The 14,461-nt window shown below is 51.2% G+C and overlaps 1 protein-coding gene across 3 annotated transcripts in view; it reads right to left on the bottom strand.

The window, feature by feature from the left end:
• Positions 1–14,461, bottom strand: part of ALK (ALK receptor tyrosine kinase) — a 724,846-nt gene that overhangs the window by 20,685 nt on the left and 689,700 nt on the right. For all 3 annotated transcript variants that reach the window (XM_070449831.1, XM_070449826.1, XM_070449837.1), the window contains 6 exons: positions 13,178–13,282; positions 11,078–11,264; positions 10,340–10,430; positions 10,148–10,212; positions 8,634–8,763; positions 290–387 (listed from right to left, as the gene is read on the bottom strand). In XM_070449831.1, the coding sequence (XP_070305932.1) occupies positions 290–387; positions 8,634–8,763; positions 10,148–10,212; positions 10,340–10,430; positions 11,078–11,264; positions 13,178–13,282 (676 nt within the window). The remainder of the gene's footprint in view (positions 1–289; positions 388–8,633; positions 8,764–10,147; positions 10,213–10,339; positions 10,431–11,077; positions 11,265–13,177; positions 13,283–14,461) is intronic.

Here is a 14,461-nt window from a genome sequence, read left to right as displayed (position 1 = left end):
GGTAAAGAATCCACCTGTAATGTGGGCGACCTGGGTTTGATCCCTCAGTCAGGAAGATACCCTGAAGGAGGGCATGACAACCCACACCAGTATTGTTGCCTGGAGAATCCCCATGGACAGAGGAGCCTGGCGGGCTATAGTCCATTGGGTTGCAAAGAGTCAGATACAACTGAGTGATTAAGCACAGCACAGCACATGATCCCACTTTACACATGGGCCAAACAAAGCCCAAGGGACATGTAGGGGAGCGTCTGGAATGTGAGGGCAGAGCAAGGTCACTTGGACTCACCGGTGGATGAAGTGATTCTCCTCTAGATACTGACAGCCGCAGGCGATGTCCCGAGCCACATGCAGGAGATCCAGCATGGCCAGGGAGGAGGGCTGGTTCTGTAGGAGACAGAAGTGACCGGCTGGTGAGGAGCTCTCAGGGGAGAGAAGGTCTGAAACGCTAGGCTCCCGTGCTCACCGGGAGGTCAAACGCAGGCTGGTTGTCCTGGGGTCTTGGCCCTGGCTGCACATTCGCGATCACTGGGAGGTTTATACAGATGCACACACCCGGGCCTCAGCCCAGAACAGTGACCCCGCCTCTGTGCGGCGCAGCGTTCACAGAGTCACAGCGCCAGGTGAGTGGAGCCGGCACCCCTACCACAGACATCCGGCCCCTTCGCGTTTTTTTCTGCCCACTCTTCCACCACTATCTTCATAAACATTTGAATCCCTAAGCGTACCAACAGGCCTGTGAGGAAATCAAGGCAGGGTAGTGTTGCTTTAACATGCTCTATTTAAATGCTTAAAAATATTTTAAAAAATTAACTTCCTTCAAGAAGACCCAGATCTGAAGTGGACTGAAAAAGCGAACCTTCCAGAAAATACTGGGCAGCTGAAGAGCTATCTCTGGCCTTCCTGCATGAAGTCCCTTTTGTGCAAAAGTTGCTGCCCACCCCTCCCCGACCCCTCCCAGGATGCAGCCTGGCTCTCCTTCCCCTAGTCTGGTGGGGCGGCCTGAAGTCTTTCCTGAGGGCTTTGCCCTCCTTGGTGTCTTCTAAATTCCTAACCCCCCAAGTCTGCAGCAGCATGTCCTCAGGCAGTGTCTCGTGCACTGTGCTGCTCTGGGCTTGTTCTACCACATCCCCGAGGAAACTTCGAGGCTCCCGAGGTAGGGCCTTTGGCGTCCACTTCCATGGTCTCCAGCACAATGCTTAGCTCACTGCCGAGGTTCAGTGAACAAGGGGGTTTGTTGGTTGATTACAGCCGAACTAGGGTTTTTCAGATGCTGCCACAGATCAGGGCCTCCCTGGGACTCTTTGGAGCAATAATGTGGGTCTGGGGGAGGTGGCGAGGAGTTTGTCTGGGGCCTGCTTCAGTTCCAGGGGAGACGGCTCAGGGAGGGGAACATTTGCTGCCCATGGACCATCAGGCAGTCCCTTACCTGCCAAAGGGCAAGTCCCAGGACCTTTGATGCAACGTCCTGTGTGGTCAGTAGGCAAGCAAGGTTACCTCCATATTGACGATGAGAGGGCTGAGGGCTCAGAGAGGCTCAGTGACTCACTCCAGGCCACACAGCTAGTAGGGGAGAGCTGAAACTGCCCTGAGCTGGGCTTTGAGGGTTTGGGTTGGGGGGAGGCGGGATTCTAGGAGTTAAAATTGAGTTTCTTAGGAGAGCATGTCTGAGAAGGGCTGGAGTTCCTGTGAACTCAGTGCACGATACCCAAGTGAGCACAGATACAGTGCAGAGTACATTTCAGCACTCGGCCGAGCTGAGCTGGGCTTCATCCTACTGGGTCCCTTACTGGCTGTGTGACCTGGAGCTGACGGCACTCCCTCTGTCCAAGGCACTGTGTCCTCCTGTGTGAAAGTGATGGGACACTCTCAGCCTCCCTGGTTGCTCTGAGGACTCACAGCAAGAGGCACAGAGTGAGCGCTGCACAGAGGTCTCTGCATTCATGGAGGGGGTTACTCCGCGGAGGGCGCTGCTGGGGACTTGAGAAGTGGCTCATGTGTTTGGCTTCTCCCAGGACCTTGTTAGGGTCAGAAGTACTGGGCACTGGGAGAGAGAGAGAGTCCCCATTTCCTGGGGACAAGAAAAGTAATATATTTTTGAGAGAAATATTCATCCATCTTGCTATAGTATTAGGACTATCTTTTCTCTTTCCAGGAAAATTCTTTCTGTTCCTGCCAAAGAGGACCATTCCCATTGCTCCTGGAGTCTCTTTGTGTCTTAGCCCCCATCACTCAGGACGCAAGGACCATTGATGTCTGAAACACTCCACAAGTCTGCTGCACTGCAGGGGCTAAATCTTCCCAGGCATTGACCCAGGGGCCGTGTTTATCGGGGCTCCCTGTCTGTGGCTGCTCAGAGCAAATTAACCACGCCGATAATCAGTCTTCACAGAAGCAGACTGTCTGCAACCCAAGGGGTGTGTCTGCATGTGTGTGTGTGTGTGTGTGTGTGTGTGTGTGGTGGTGGTGGGGGTCTGTGGATGCTGTGACAAAACCGACATTGAAAACGAGCAGTGCAGAGCATAGCCAGTATGCTCAGTGCCAACTGTATCCAGCCTGGGCAAAGAAGGAGTTGGAACCAGGGCTCTTTTTCCTTGGTTTGCTACTGAATGTGGCACTTCCTTTGGCAACTTCAGGCAGTTTTTATCCTGTCCAATACTCAGAGAGGATTTTGTCCAGTTCCTCCCAAAGCAGGCTGTGGGATGGAATTCAATCAAATAGGCATGGGAATTCCTGGGTCCAATAGGCTTCTTCATCAGAGGAATTATCAGAATCTTTGCTACACACTAATGTGTATTGCGAATCAATTAGAGGGGAGTCTGTGTGGCTCTGAAAATGGCTTGACCATGGAATTCTTTTGAGCATGCCTGTGAGTGTGTACCACTCAGGGTTCTGACATTCCCATCAGGACACTGTTTTGACCAATATCTTACTTTTACAGGGGCAAAAACAGGCCCACTGAAGTGAAATGATTTCTTTGCTCACAGTTTCTGAGGTGCTATTTCCAAAGGATAATGTATATACTGATAAAAGACAGAATAATATTCATGATAATAATAATACTTCCTTAAGTAGCTCCTGTATTTAGAGATGAAGGATCACAAGACGTGGGGGAGGAACTGTTTCACCAAGTGAAGAACAGAATAAGTATACATTTTTTAATTGATGGCTATGAGAGTAAGAGGGAAAGATGAAGGGAAGAAGCAAAGAATGAAGACAGGGGACACAAGATATTAAAAGTGGCAAAAATCCATTTTGACAAGTGATGAGAATGGTGCAGGGCCTCAGATTCCTGGCTCCTGACATGGTCAACAAAATGCACTCAACGAATTGTGGAGGCAACATTCAGTTCAGTTCAGTTCAATTCAGTCGCTCAGTTGTGTCCGACTCTTTGCAACCCCATGAATCGCAGCACGCCAGGCCTCCCTGTCCATCACAAACTCCTGGAGTCTACTTAAACTCATGCCCATCGAGTCGGTGATGCCATCCAGCCATCTCATCCTCTGTCATCCCCTTCTCCTCCTGCCCCCAATCCCTCCAAGCAACAGGGTCTTTTCCAATGAGTCAACTCTTCACATCAGGTAACCAAAGTACTGGAGTTTCAGCATCAGCATCAGTCCTTCCAAAGAACACCCAGGACTTATCTCCTTCAGGATGGATTGGTTGGATCTCCTTGCAGTCCAAGGGACTCTCAAGAGTCTTCTCCAACACCACAGTTCAAAAGCATCAATTTTTCAGTGCTCAGCTTTCTTCACAGTCCATCTCTCACATCCATACATGACCACTGGAAAAACCATAGCCTTGACCAGACGGACCTTTGTTGGCAAAGTAATGTCTCTGCTTTTTAATATGCTGTCTAGGTTGGTCATAACTTTCCTTTCAAGGAGTGTCTTTTAACTTCATGGCTGCAGTCACCATCTACAGTGATTTTGGAGCCCCCAAAAATAAAGTCTGACACTATTTCCACTGTCTCCCCATCTATTTTCCATGAAGTGATGGGACCAGATGCTATGATCTTAGTTTTCTGAATGTTGAGCTTTAAGTCAACTTTTTCACTCTCCTCTTTCACTTTCATCAAGAGGCTTTTTAGTTCCTCTTCACTTTCTGCCATAAGGGTGGTGTCATCTGCATATCTGAGGTTATTGATATTTCTCCTGGCAATCTTCATTCCAGCTTGTGCTTCTTCCAGCCCAGCATTTCTCATGATGTACTCTGAACAGAAGTTAAATAAGCATGGTGACAATATACAGCCTTGATGTTCTCCTTTTCCTATTTGGAACCAGTCTGTTGTTCCAAGTCCAGTTCTAACTATTGCTTCCTGACTTGCATACAGGTTTCTCAAGAGGCAGGTCAGGTGGTCTGGTATTCCCATCTCCTTCAGAATTTTCCACAGTTTATTGTGATCCACACTGTTGAAGGCTTTGGCGTAGTCAATAAAGCAGAAATAGATGTTTTTCTGGAACTCTCTTGCTTTTTCAATGATCCAGTGGATATTGGCAATTTGATCTCTGGTTCCTCTGCCTTTTCTAAAACCAGCTTGAACATCTGGAAGTTCTTGGTTCATGTATTGCTGAAGCCTGGCTTGGAGAATTTTGAGCATTACTTTACTAGCATGTGAGATGAGTGCAATTGTGCGGTAGTTTGAGCAGTGTTTGGGATTGCCTTTCTTAGGCACTGGAATGAAAACAGACCTTTTCCAGTCCTGTGGCCACTGCTGAGTTTTCCAAATTTGCTGGCATATTGAGTGCAGCACTTTCACAGCATTATCTTTCTGGATTTGAAATAGCTCAAGTGGAATTCTATCACATCTACTAGCTTTGTTCATAGTGATGCTTTCTAAGGCCCATTTGACTTCACATTCCAGGATGTCTGACTCTAGGTGAGTGATCACACCATTGTGATTATCTGGCTCGTGAAGATCTTTTTTGTACAGTTCTTCTGTGTATTCTTGCCACCTCTTCTTAATATCTTCTGCTTCTGTTAGGTCCATACCATTTTTGTCCTTTATTGAGCCCATTTTTGCATGAAATGTTCCCTTGGTATCTCTGATTTTCTTGAAGAGATCTCTAGTCTTTTCCATTCTGTTGTTTTCCTCTATTTCTTTCGATCTTTTGATCACTGAGGAAGGCTTTCTTATCTCTCCTTGCTATTCTTTGGAACTCTGCATTCAAATGCGTGTATCTTTCCTTTTCTCCTTTGCTTTTTGCTTCTCTTCTTTTCACAGCTATTTGTAAGTCCTCCTCAGACAACCATCTTGCCTTTTTGCATTTCTTTTCCATGGGGATGGTCTTGATCCCTGTCTCCTGTACAATGTCACGAACCTCTGTCCATAGTTCATCAGGCTCTCTGTCTATCAGATCTAGTCCCTTAAATCTATTTCTCACTTCCACTGTATATTCATAAGGGATTTGATCTAGGTCATACCTGAATGGTCTAGTGATTATCCCTACTCTCTTCAGTTTAAGTCTGAATTTGGCAATAAGGAGTTCATGATCTGAGCCACAGTCAGCTCCAGCAAAATCGAAACTGAAGATGAAAACCTAAGTATTAGTTGCAATCAGAGGTTCTCATCTCTATGCTGTGCTCTCTGGCATCCAAGGAGCCGCCATGCATATGGAGCATCTTCTCCAGAGCCACCACCTACCAGATTACTATTCCCCAAACAGGTGTAGATGCTATAGTGGACAATGACCACCCCCTTTAATAGAGAGATTACTGACTCCTTGATGGCCTTTGTCATTACTGATTGAATCAACTGATACTAAAAGATAGCTACTAGCCTATATCTGGCATATATTAAATTCTCAATAAAATTTTGTTAAATAAAGAGGGGGGTCTGCAAAATTATATTGACATTAAAAGGGTCCTTTTTCTTGAGGTAGTGGGGTCCTGGGACCAAACAAAGTTTCCCTCTGTACCCATGAATTTCATTTCCATGACAGACATAGTTGGCCCTGGCACCCATTCTGTCCTATGAGTCTGTGTATCTATCATTACTTCATATCCATGCATTATCTGAAGCCAGAGCCTCTTAGACCATCTCTGAAGTCCTTCCATCCTGATGTCTATGGAGCTGCTGAACCCTAGAGATGGCAGTAAGTGAGCACAGAGTATGTGTCTGATTCTGAGCACCCAGCTGGAAGCCTGCACACAGCAGGTTATCAGGTAAGCCTGGAGAGATGCAGGGGCTTCAAACAAATGAACCAGGTGGACCTCAGGCCTTTGAATTCAGTGAGTTCTAGCCTGGAGGCACAGCTCTGCCCACACTCTCCTCAGTGTGTGTATGTCTCCAGCCCCGATGTCTATCAGCCAGTCCCTCCCTCCTTCATCAGGATTTACTGATATTAGTTACCTCGGTCCACTACAAATCATGGTCCTTCCTCACAGTCAACCTGGTTGGTCCTTGCTCACTAAGTTGGAGTTTGTGGTTCTGAGAATCCATGCGGGACACTCAGCAACCTCCCACCCCACTGCTCCCACCCTGGCTGGATGTTGCTGCTACAAACACATTTGCATGGGGTCACTCTGGAGGGCTGTCATCCGACATTTCAAATCACCCATCATGGGCAGTAAGTACCCCAAGAAGGACCAGCTCATCTGAGGTGAGTGGGCATGTAAAGGAGTAAGGAGGATACCTGGACTGCCACCAAGGCCTGGGAGCATGGTTGGCCAGGAGAGTCACACAAAGAAGATCAGGGTCAAGGGTTAAAGGGAAGATTTGGTGGGGGGATCCTGACCCTTGGAAGCATCTCTCTCCCAAGGAGAGTTGACTTTCCGCTGGCTGTGGGCATCCCTGGGGTGGTGCCTGCAGCCAGAGGTTGGAAGCCGGCAGCAGGCTCCCTCTGAGCCTCCTTGAGGCAGCGCTTGGGCTGGGAGGGGGTGGGAGAGGTCAGTGATCTGTCTTCCTCACTGGTGCTTTGTTTTTTTGAGACAACATCCAAGTCATCATCAAGAGAGATACCTTTGCCTATGAGAGAAGGAAGTACCCCTCCCTCAAGGTACTCGGTCTTGCCAAGTGATGGGCTCTCAGGTTCCCTTTACGAGGAAGTCACAATACTCTCCTGTCCTCAAGTCTCAGGAGTGTCCAATGGGAAACCCAGAGCTGGACCTCCTCCCAGAGAGTGATGTTCCCTGTTGGACATCTGCCAGAAGCACCGCTTAGATGCTCAGGGCACAAGGCTGAAGGCTCTGCTCTGCTGGGTAGGGCTGGGGAAGCTGAGGCTGGTGCCCAGACCCTGGCAGAGATGCCTGTGTAGCTGGCGACCTTTGCTCTCAACCACCTGCCCTCACCTTGGCCCTCAGGGCTTCCCCACGGGGACCACAGGGATCAATAGCACAGCAGGCTGGAGTGAGCAAGGAATCAGGAGCCACAAGGCCTGAGTTCTAGTCCCAGCTCTTCCACTTCCTGTGTGACCTCGGCAAGTCACATAACCTCTCTGAGGCCCTGTTTTCCAGTCTCCAAAATAAGGTGAGATCTGTACCATCTACTTCATAGGATGGTTTTGAGGAATGTGAAAACTCTGGGGAGGAGGAGGATGGTACTGCAGACGAAGGTTATAATGAGGTGGGGTCAGTCGTTCTCCCTTTTCCCAGGCCCCTTCCTCCTGCCAGGGTTGCTGAGGTGCACATGCTCATCCTCTCAAGAAGTTAGATCAGATTCCTCTTAGATTGTCAGCCAGAGGCTTGCAGGAATGGTGTGGAGGCTCCTAAGAGCCTGAGTGAAGGCGGGAATTGGAGCAGGCGTGAACTTCTGAGGTTTCCACCACCACTTTGGGTCCATTTGAGGAGGGTGTTCAGTCCTGGTCTTGCTGTGGCTGCGTGGCTGTCGGCCTTTCTCTGCTTTCCTGGAGGTGGGGAGGGTACAAGTCTTTCCTGTGGTCCTCACAGTTCAGCGGCAACTTCAAGATGGCAGGTCCTAACTCAGGGGGTCTGCTCTGCCCCAGTCCCCTGGGCCCAGGACCTCTCGAAGACCCTGGCAGTGACAGGAGTGGACAGCAGGCCTCTGGGCTCACCCGGTGTGCTGTGTTTTATAAATCAGCTCTGTCCGAGATGTTCTAGCCTGACCCTCAGAGTTCACATCACAGATGCTCAGGTTAGAGGGGGTTGGCTGCCCTAAGCCAGGTTGTCTAATAATCAACTGGGAGGAAGTGTGCGTGGGCCCACATAGGTTTCTTCATTCCCCCGAACTCTAGCCCTTTGACCATAACATGTATGCAGCACCTTCCTAAATACCTCAGCCCTTCATTTTGATTGTAAAACTACAAGGTCAGGAAGTCCCCATCTGAGAGATGAGGACACTGGGGTTCACAAGGGGTGGAGCAGACTGACCTGCCCCAAGTCAGATGGTTGAGTGAGTGACATAGCTGGCGTGAAAGTCCCCCTCTGTGTTTGTCCCTAGTTTGGTTTTCCACAATCAGCAGGTCATAAAAATAGATACTGGCTAGAGGAGACATTGCTCAAGGCTTGGGCAAGCTCCCTTGGACGAGGTTCAGCCGCTGGATACCTTCTGTCCCCTCTCTCCCACCTGTCCCCAAGATCAGAGCCCAGGCGCTGACCCTGGCTGCCCCTCTGGCTCCTTCCGCCCCCTGCTCTGTCCCTCGGCACCCACACTGGGAAAGGCGTTTCTCACTCACCGGGCGGGGGCGTGTCTCCCGGAGGAAGGACTTGAGGTCTCCTCCTGCCATGAGCTCCAGCAGGATAAATCGGGGCAGGGCTTGCAGACTCACGCCAATACAGCGCACGATGTTCTGGTGGTTGAATTTGCTGCAGAGTGGAGGGGAGTAACCGAATTTAACTGAGCTGAGTCTGCGAAAATCTTAAGTGGGCCAAGCTGGGTACAGAGTTATGTTTTCAGAGCCACATTATGTAAAAGCTTTCTGTAAATGTGGCAGCAGGGGTCCCAGGCTGGGCCTAAGCAGAGGAGAATCTGGTTGCTGAGCAGTTGGAAGAACCAGAGGGCAGGCCTGGTGGGGGTTCAACATGCGTGGAGTATACTTGCTTGGAGTGGGGGGCTGGGGAGCGGGGGAGAGGGCTGCACACAGGTACTGAGTGAGAAGGCTGGGGTGGAGGTGGGCAGGGAGACAAGGGTGTCCAGGAGGCTGGCACCAGGACTGCTGGCCAGGGGTTGGATTCTCAGAGGAAGGCCTCAAGTGGAAGCTGGAGGGCCTGCTTCCCCGAGGGCCTACCTGCTGACAGCGTGTGGAAGAGAACAAGGAAGAGGGCCGCTGGATCCCACCATGGACCCTTCGCGGGGGTGCTGAGATTTGGGCTTTCTTGTTAACGTGATGCTATGAAGACACATGAGGCAGTGGGGCCAGGGAGCTCCACGTGGGCACACTTGGGCAGAGCTGATGGACTGGGTGACCGTGCACCCAAATACAGTGCTGCTTAGTTACTGCAGAGTAGGGAGACTGAGTGACTCGGGTCTCCTTCCATCTACTCTTCTACTTTCCAGGTTTTATTCAATGATGACTATTACACGGGCAACCAGGAAATACATCATTTAAGCAGGAGTTGAGCCTGCCACGCATCCTCCTATGGACCCAGTGCATCACACACACTGCTCTGGCCTCATTTTCTTGGCCACTTTCATCAAGGCCGCCCTAGCCTGTCAGGATGTTTGAGGCTCCCCGGTGCATGGGGAGGCCACGAGCCTGGCCAGCTCTCAAGGTCGAACCTCTGCTTTCAGAGCCTTGGACACGGTAACTCCCAGTGGTGGGCCCCAGATCCACCAGCTGAAGGGTCGGACCAGCTGGGTGGACCTGGGTGGGCGCCTTCCATCATGTGGGGGCCCATTTCCTTTACTTGAGAGCTGGGAGTTGGGATGGGTGAAGGACATGGTGGAAGAGTTACCTGGAGGAAGACTGTATCTTCTACTGTCAACAGTCAGCATGCTATGTTTTTTAAGAAAAGGGGGAAAAGAACCAATGGGTGACACAGGGGTGCTGGTTGAAGGCCAAGTGATATTGACTGGGGCTACAAGATTCTTTTCCTGAGAAAACCAGATGGGGAATGGTCCACTCTGGTAAGATGTGCTAAGAACTTCGGTGGGGAGGTCTCCTGTTAGACGGGAGGGGTGCCCTGCAGGACAACCCCGTGTCCCTCACAGGCTTGGGGTTGTGGTGTGGGTGTCTCTGTCGGTCGTTACCTGATGATCAGGGCTTCCATGAGGAAATCCAGTTCGTCCTGTTCGGAGCACACCTCCGGCAGCGTCTGGACACAGAAGAGAGGGTGGGAAGGGGGAGGAGCTGTGAGCCGCAGAGGTCAGAGGCTGTTGGCAGAGGGCTGCGGTTACAGAGACCACGGCCAAGGTCAGGCCCACGAGGGAGCCCCCTCTTACCTTTACAGCCACTTGCAGGGGGCTGGGGTCATTGGGCATTCCAGACACCTGACCTTCATACACCTCCCCAAACGCGCCGTGGCCCAGACCCCTGTGCAGAGGAGAAGGTGTGATGAGGCGGGGGCACACTCAGTGGCCACTCACAGAAGGCAGGGGTCACGCACACCCTCAGTAGTAATGTCCTCGGTGTGGCTTTGCTCCACAGTCCCCAGCAATATGGGCAAGAAAGGTTCCAAGCCAGGCTTCATGACATTGGCTGACATTCCTTCCATGAACACTTACTGAGTCTCTAATATTTGCCCGGGTCCTAGAGGTGACTAAGACATGGATCTGGTGGGAAGGACAGATGGCTGGCAGACACCTCCTGGAGAGCACTCAGTGAATGACTGACAAGTGCAAAGGGTTCTCTGGGAGCTGGGAGGGGGAGGGGAACAATGCTTGGGGAGGGGCATTTGGGTGGTTTTGAGGAGCACCCCATTTTTCCCATCTAGTCTTCCTCTCACTGTTCCAACCCCATAAGTTAAATAATTATTAATTATTTAAATAATTAACCCACTAAATGGCCCTGGACATTAAACCTTCTCCCCTCCACCGGGAGGGCTGGGGGTGCCCCGAGGGGTGGCTCTGCTGGCCTCTTGTTGTCAGAGGAATCTGTGGTCCAGGGATGACATCTGGCTGCCTAGAACCCTCCCTTCTCTGCCTTCCCCACCTCCCACTGCCCCAGCGGACAGTGCTCACCGGATGAGGGTGATGTTTTTCCGTGGCACTTCCTTCAGGTCACTGATGGAGGAGGTCTTGCCGGCAAAACAGTAGTTGGGATTGTAGTCGGTCATAATGGTGGAGGTGCGGAGTTTGCTCAGCTTGTACTCCGGGCTCTGCAACTCCATCTGCATGGCTTGCAGCTCCTGGTGCTTCCGGCGGTACACTGCAGACAGACGGCGGTCCATACAAGGTGACTTGGGCCAGGCCACCTCCTCCAGGAAGCCTTCCTGAATCTCTAGCTCCTCCGCTGGGGTCTAAATCTTTTTCCATCACTCTTAGTCATACTAACAAAATGATTATAGATGTGAAAGTGTACCTTTCATTGAAGATTAAAGTAAATGTAAAGTTTAAAATCATATGAATGGAAAAGATTTATTGTATCATGCAGGGGCAGAGGCACATTAGTTTGGGTCCTCTGAGAAGCAGACCCAGGATAGGATTAGAAGTGCAAGGGTTTCATTCGGGGAAATGCCTATGAGAGATGATCCAGGGGGAACCCAGGAAGGCTGGGAAGCCACTAGACTGTTTTGACTCCATGTGAAGGACAGGGTGAGGGAAGGTTGAGCAAAGACTCTAGATGGCCATTCAGTCTAAAAAGGTTCCAGCAAGGCTGTTGGGAAGTTCTGGAGTCAAAGTGGGCCATTAGAGGAGTCCCCTCCAGGAGGGGGCTTGCCTCAGTAGCTCTGCTCTGCCCAGGGGCTGCATGAGGCAAACATGGCAAAAGACTTGAGAGCACAGCTGGGGCTCTTGGTCACCTGTGTTTCCTACAGATGAAGAACCACCAAGCCACATAGCTGGAGACAACAACTTAAAGCCAGTCTCTAATTCCACCTTTGTTACAAGCTGTGACACTGACAACTGACATGTGACCTCTTTGGATCTCAGTCTCTTTCTCTGTAAGCAGGGACAGTAACACCTGCCCTGTCCCCTAAACCTCCACTCCCCATCCCCTGGGATTGTGATAATGAAATGAATTCACCAAAACAGAATAGTTTCAGAGGGGATTCCCTGGCTCTCCAGTGGTTGGGACTCAGTGGTCTCACTGCTGGACCTGAGTTCAATCTCTGGTCAGGGAACTTAGATCCCACATGCAGAGTAATGCGGTCAAAAGAAATGGTTTTGGAAAGTTCTAAAGAGCTCCCCAATACAAGTGACCACTATCACTGTTATTACTATATGTGAGAACATTCTGTATATAAGGCAATATCCATGGGAGGGGATTCACAGGGTGGATTCTGCTTTTAAAGCTCGGCCCCACCACTTACGGGCCAGGGCAAGTGAGTCAACTTCAGTTCCTCCTCTATGAAACATGCCAACTGTGATCACAGGGTTCTTTGAGGGTTTAGTGAACTAAAATGTGTTACTCGCTCAGCGTGTGGTGAGTGTGCAACAAGGTAGCTCTTGTCATCCTGCTCTTTGCAGGATGGCGTCATGGGAATCACAAAGGTGCACTGAGAACAGAGAATTCCTGTCCACCCCCAAACTCCCCCGGCCCCATGGGGCTGGACTCAGAGTGCTGCCTGGAGCCGAGCCTTTCTTTTCCTTCTGCCTCCCCTCAAGTCTCTGCCCACCTGCCCCGGGCATTTCCAGCAGAAAGAGCCTGGCTGGGCCCTCTGTGATGTGCAGAGCAGTGCCCCTTGGCACACAGGCCTAATGGGAAACACTGAGAAACCAGCTCTGCATTCTCTGTGGAGGGGGAAGGGTGGGCTGGAGGTGTGAACCAGACTAGAAGAGTCCGCTGAAGTCCATGTCTGATGAGAACTAAAGTGAGGTCTGGAGGGGGCTGGCGAGTGGGGGCGGTAGTAAGCTTTAGCCATGGTGTTCTCCTCTGAAGAAGACCCCTCCTGAGAAGCCAGCAGGCTCTACCCGGGCTGAGGTTCGGAATCAGGGCTCCTAGGGAGCCAGGAATGTGCTGGAGACAGAATGAGAGGGGCTTCTGCTTTGGCTTGGCTTGGGCTGCCCTCATTACCACCGCCCAGAATGACCCTTCAGCCTGCAGCCTGAGATGCCATTCTATTCTGCCAGATCTTCCTTCCCTGCCCTGCTCTGGAAGTGCTGGGGCTCTGGGACACTCACCGATCATGATGCCGGAGAAAGCCAGGACGAGGGCGGCCACCAGGGCAGAGGTCACAACAGAGAGAATCAGTGAGAGTGGCAGATGGGGCTCCGGGGTGGGCGACACTGGAAGACAGTCCCCACGGGGCACGGATGACCACATTGATTCTCCTCTGAGCTGCCCCCACGTCAGAAAGACCCGTCTCAACCCCGGACCCATGGACTGCCAGCCTTCTCAGAGAACGAGGGCATGAAGCAGTTTCATCCTGGTTTTACAGCTTTTAACAGCTTTTGTGGAGAGGCACTATGTGACAGGGATAAATGTCACAATCTTGACACTGATCTAAAACAGCAACTGTGCATGACAGGATGAGGATGGAAAGTGAGCCAGTAGGGGCTGTAGAAGTGATTCAGGTGCCTTGTGTGTGTGTGTGTGAGGTCATTTCAGTCGTGTCTGACTCTGTGCACCCCTATGGACTAAAGCCCAGCAGGCTCCTCTGTCCATGGAATTCTCCAGACAAGAATCCTGGAGTGGGTTGCCATGACCTCCTCCAGGGGATCTTCCTGACCCAGGGATCGAACCCACATCTCTTATGTCTCCTGCACTGGCAGGCGGGTTCTTTACCACTGGCACCACCTGGGAAGCCCCTCAGGTGCCTTAGTGAGTGAGTGAAGTTGCTCAGTTGTGCCGACTCTTTGCGAGCCCGTGGACTGTAGCCTACTAGGCTCCTCCGTCCATGGGATTCTCCAGGCAAGAATACTGGATTGGGTTGCCATTTCCTTCTCCAGGAGATCTTCCCGATCCAGGGATCGAACCCAGGTCTCCCACATTGCAGGCAGACACTTTACCCTCTGAGCCATCAGAGAAGCCATCAGGTGCCTTAGGTGACTAGAAACTCAGTATGACCCAAAGATAGAGTGTGCCTGTCAGTTAGACTCTGGAAGCTGAATGGATGGTCTATCCACGAGAGCACCGGGCCCAGCGTGTGGGAGGGAGAGCTGGGTGCATGATGGTACTGACCACACCAGGCACCGAGCCTGGTCCTGGACACGGCATTTCAAAAGGGATGTGGACAACTGCAACAACAGGATGGGAAAGAGACATAGACTCGTGTCCCGTAGATGGGATGGACATAAACGGGCACTTTAATCTGGAGGAGACTTGAGGAGGAGGATTGCAACATGCTCTTCAGATGCCGCGTTCAAAGGGCCACTATAAGCAGGGAGCCTAGGGGTGGAAGTTGGGAGGAGAATGGGTCTGGCTCCGTAATTCCCCAATGGGAGACCTTGTGTCTTAGGAGTACT

The sequence above is a fragment of the Odocoileus virginianus genome, chromosome 2, assembly GCF_023699985.2.
Source record: "Odocoileus virginianus isolate 20LAN1187 ecotype Illinois chromosome 2, Ovbor_1.2, whole genome shotgun sequence".
Taxonomy (NCBI): Eukaryota; Metazoa; Chordata; class Mammalia; order Artiodactyla; family Cervidae; genus Odocoileus; species Odocoileus virginianus.
The sequence above is the reverse complement of the archived record's forward strand: the minus strand, read 5'-3'. Positions and strand labels throughout refer to the sequence as shown.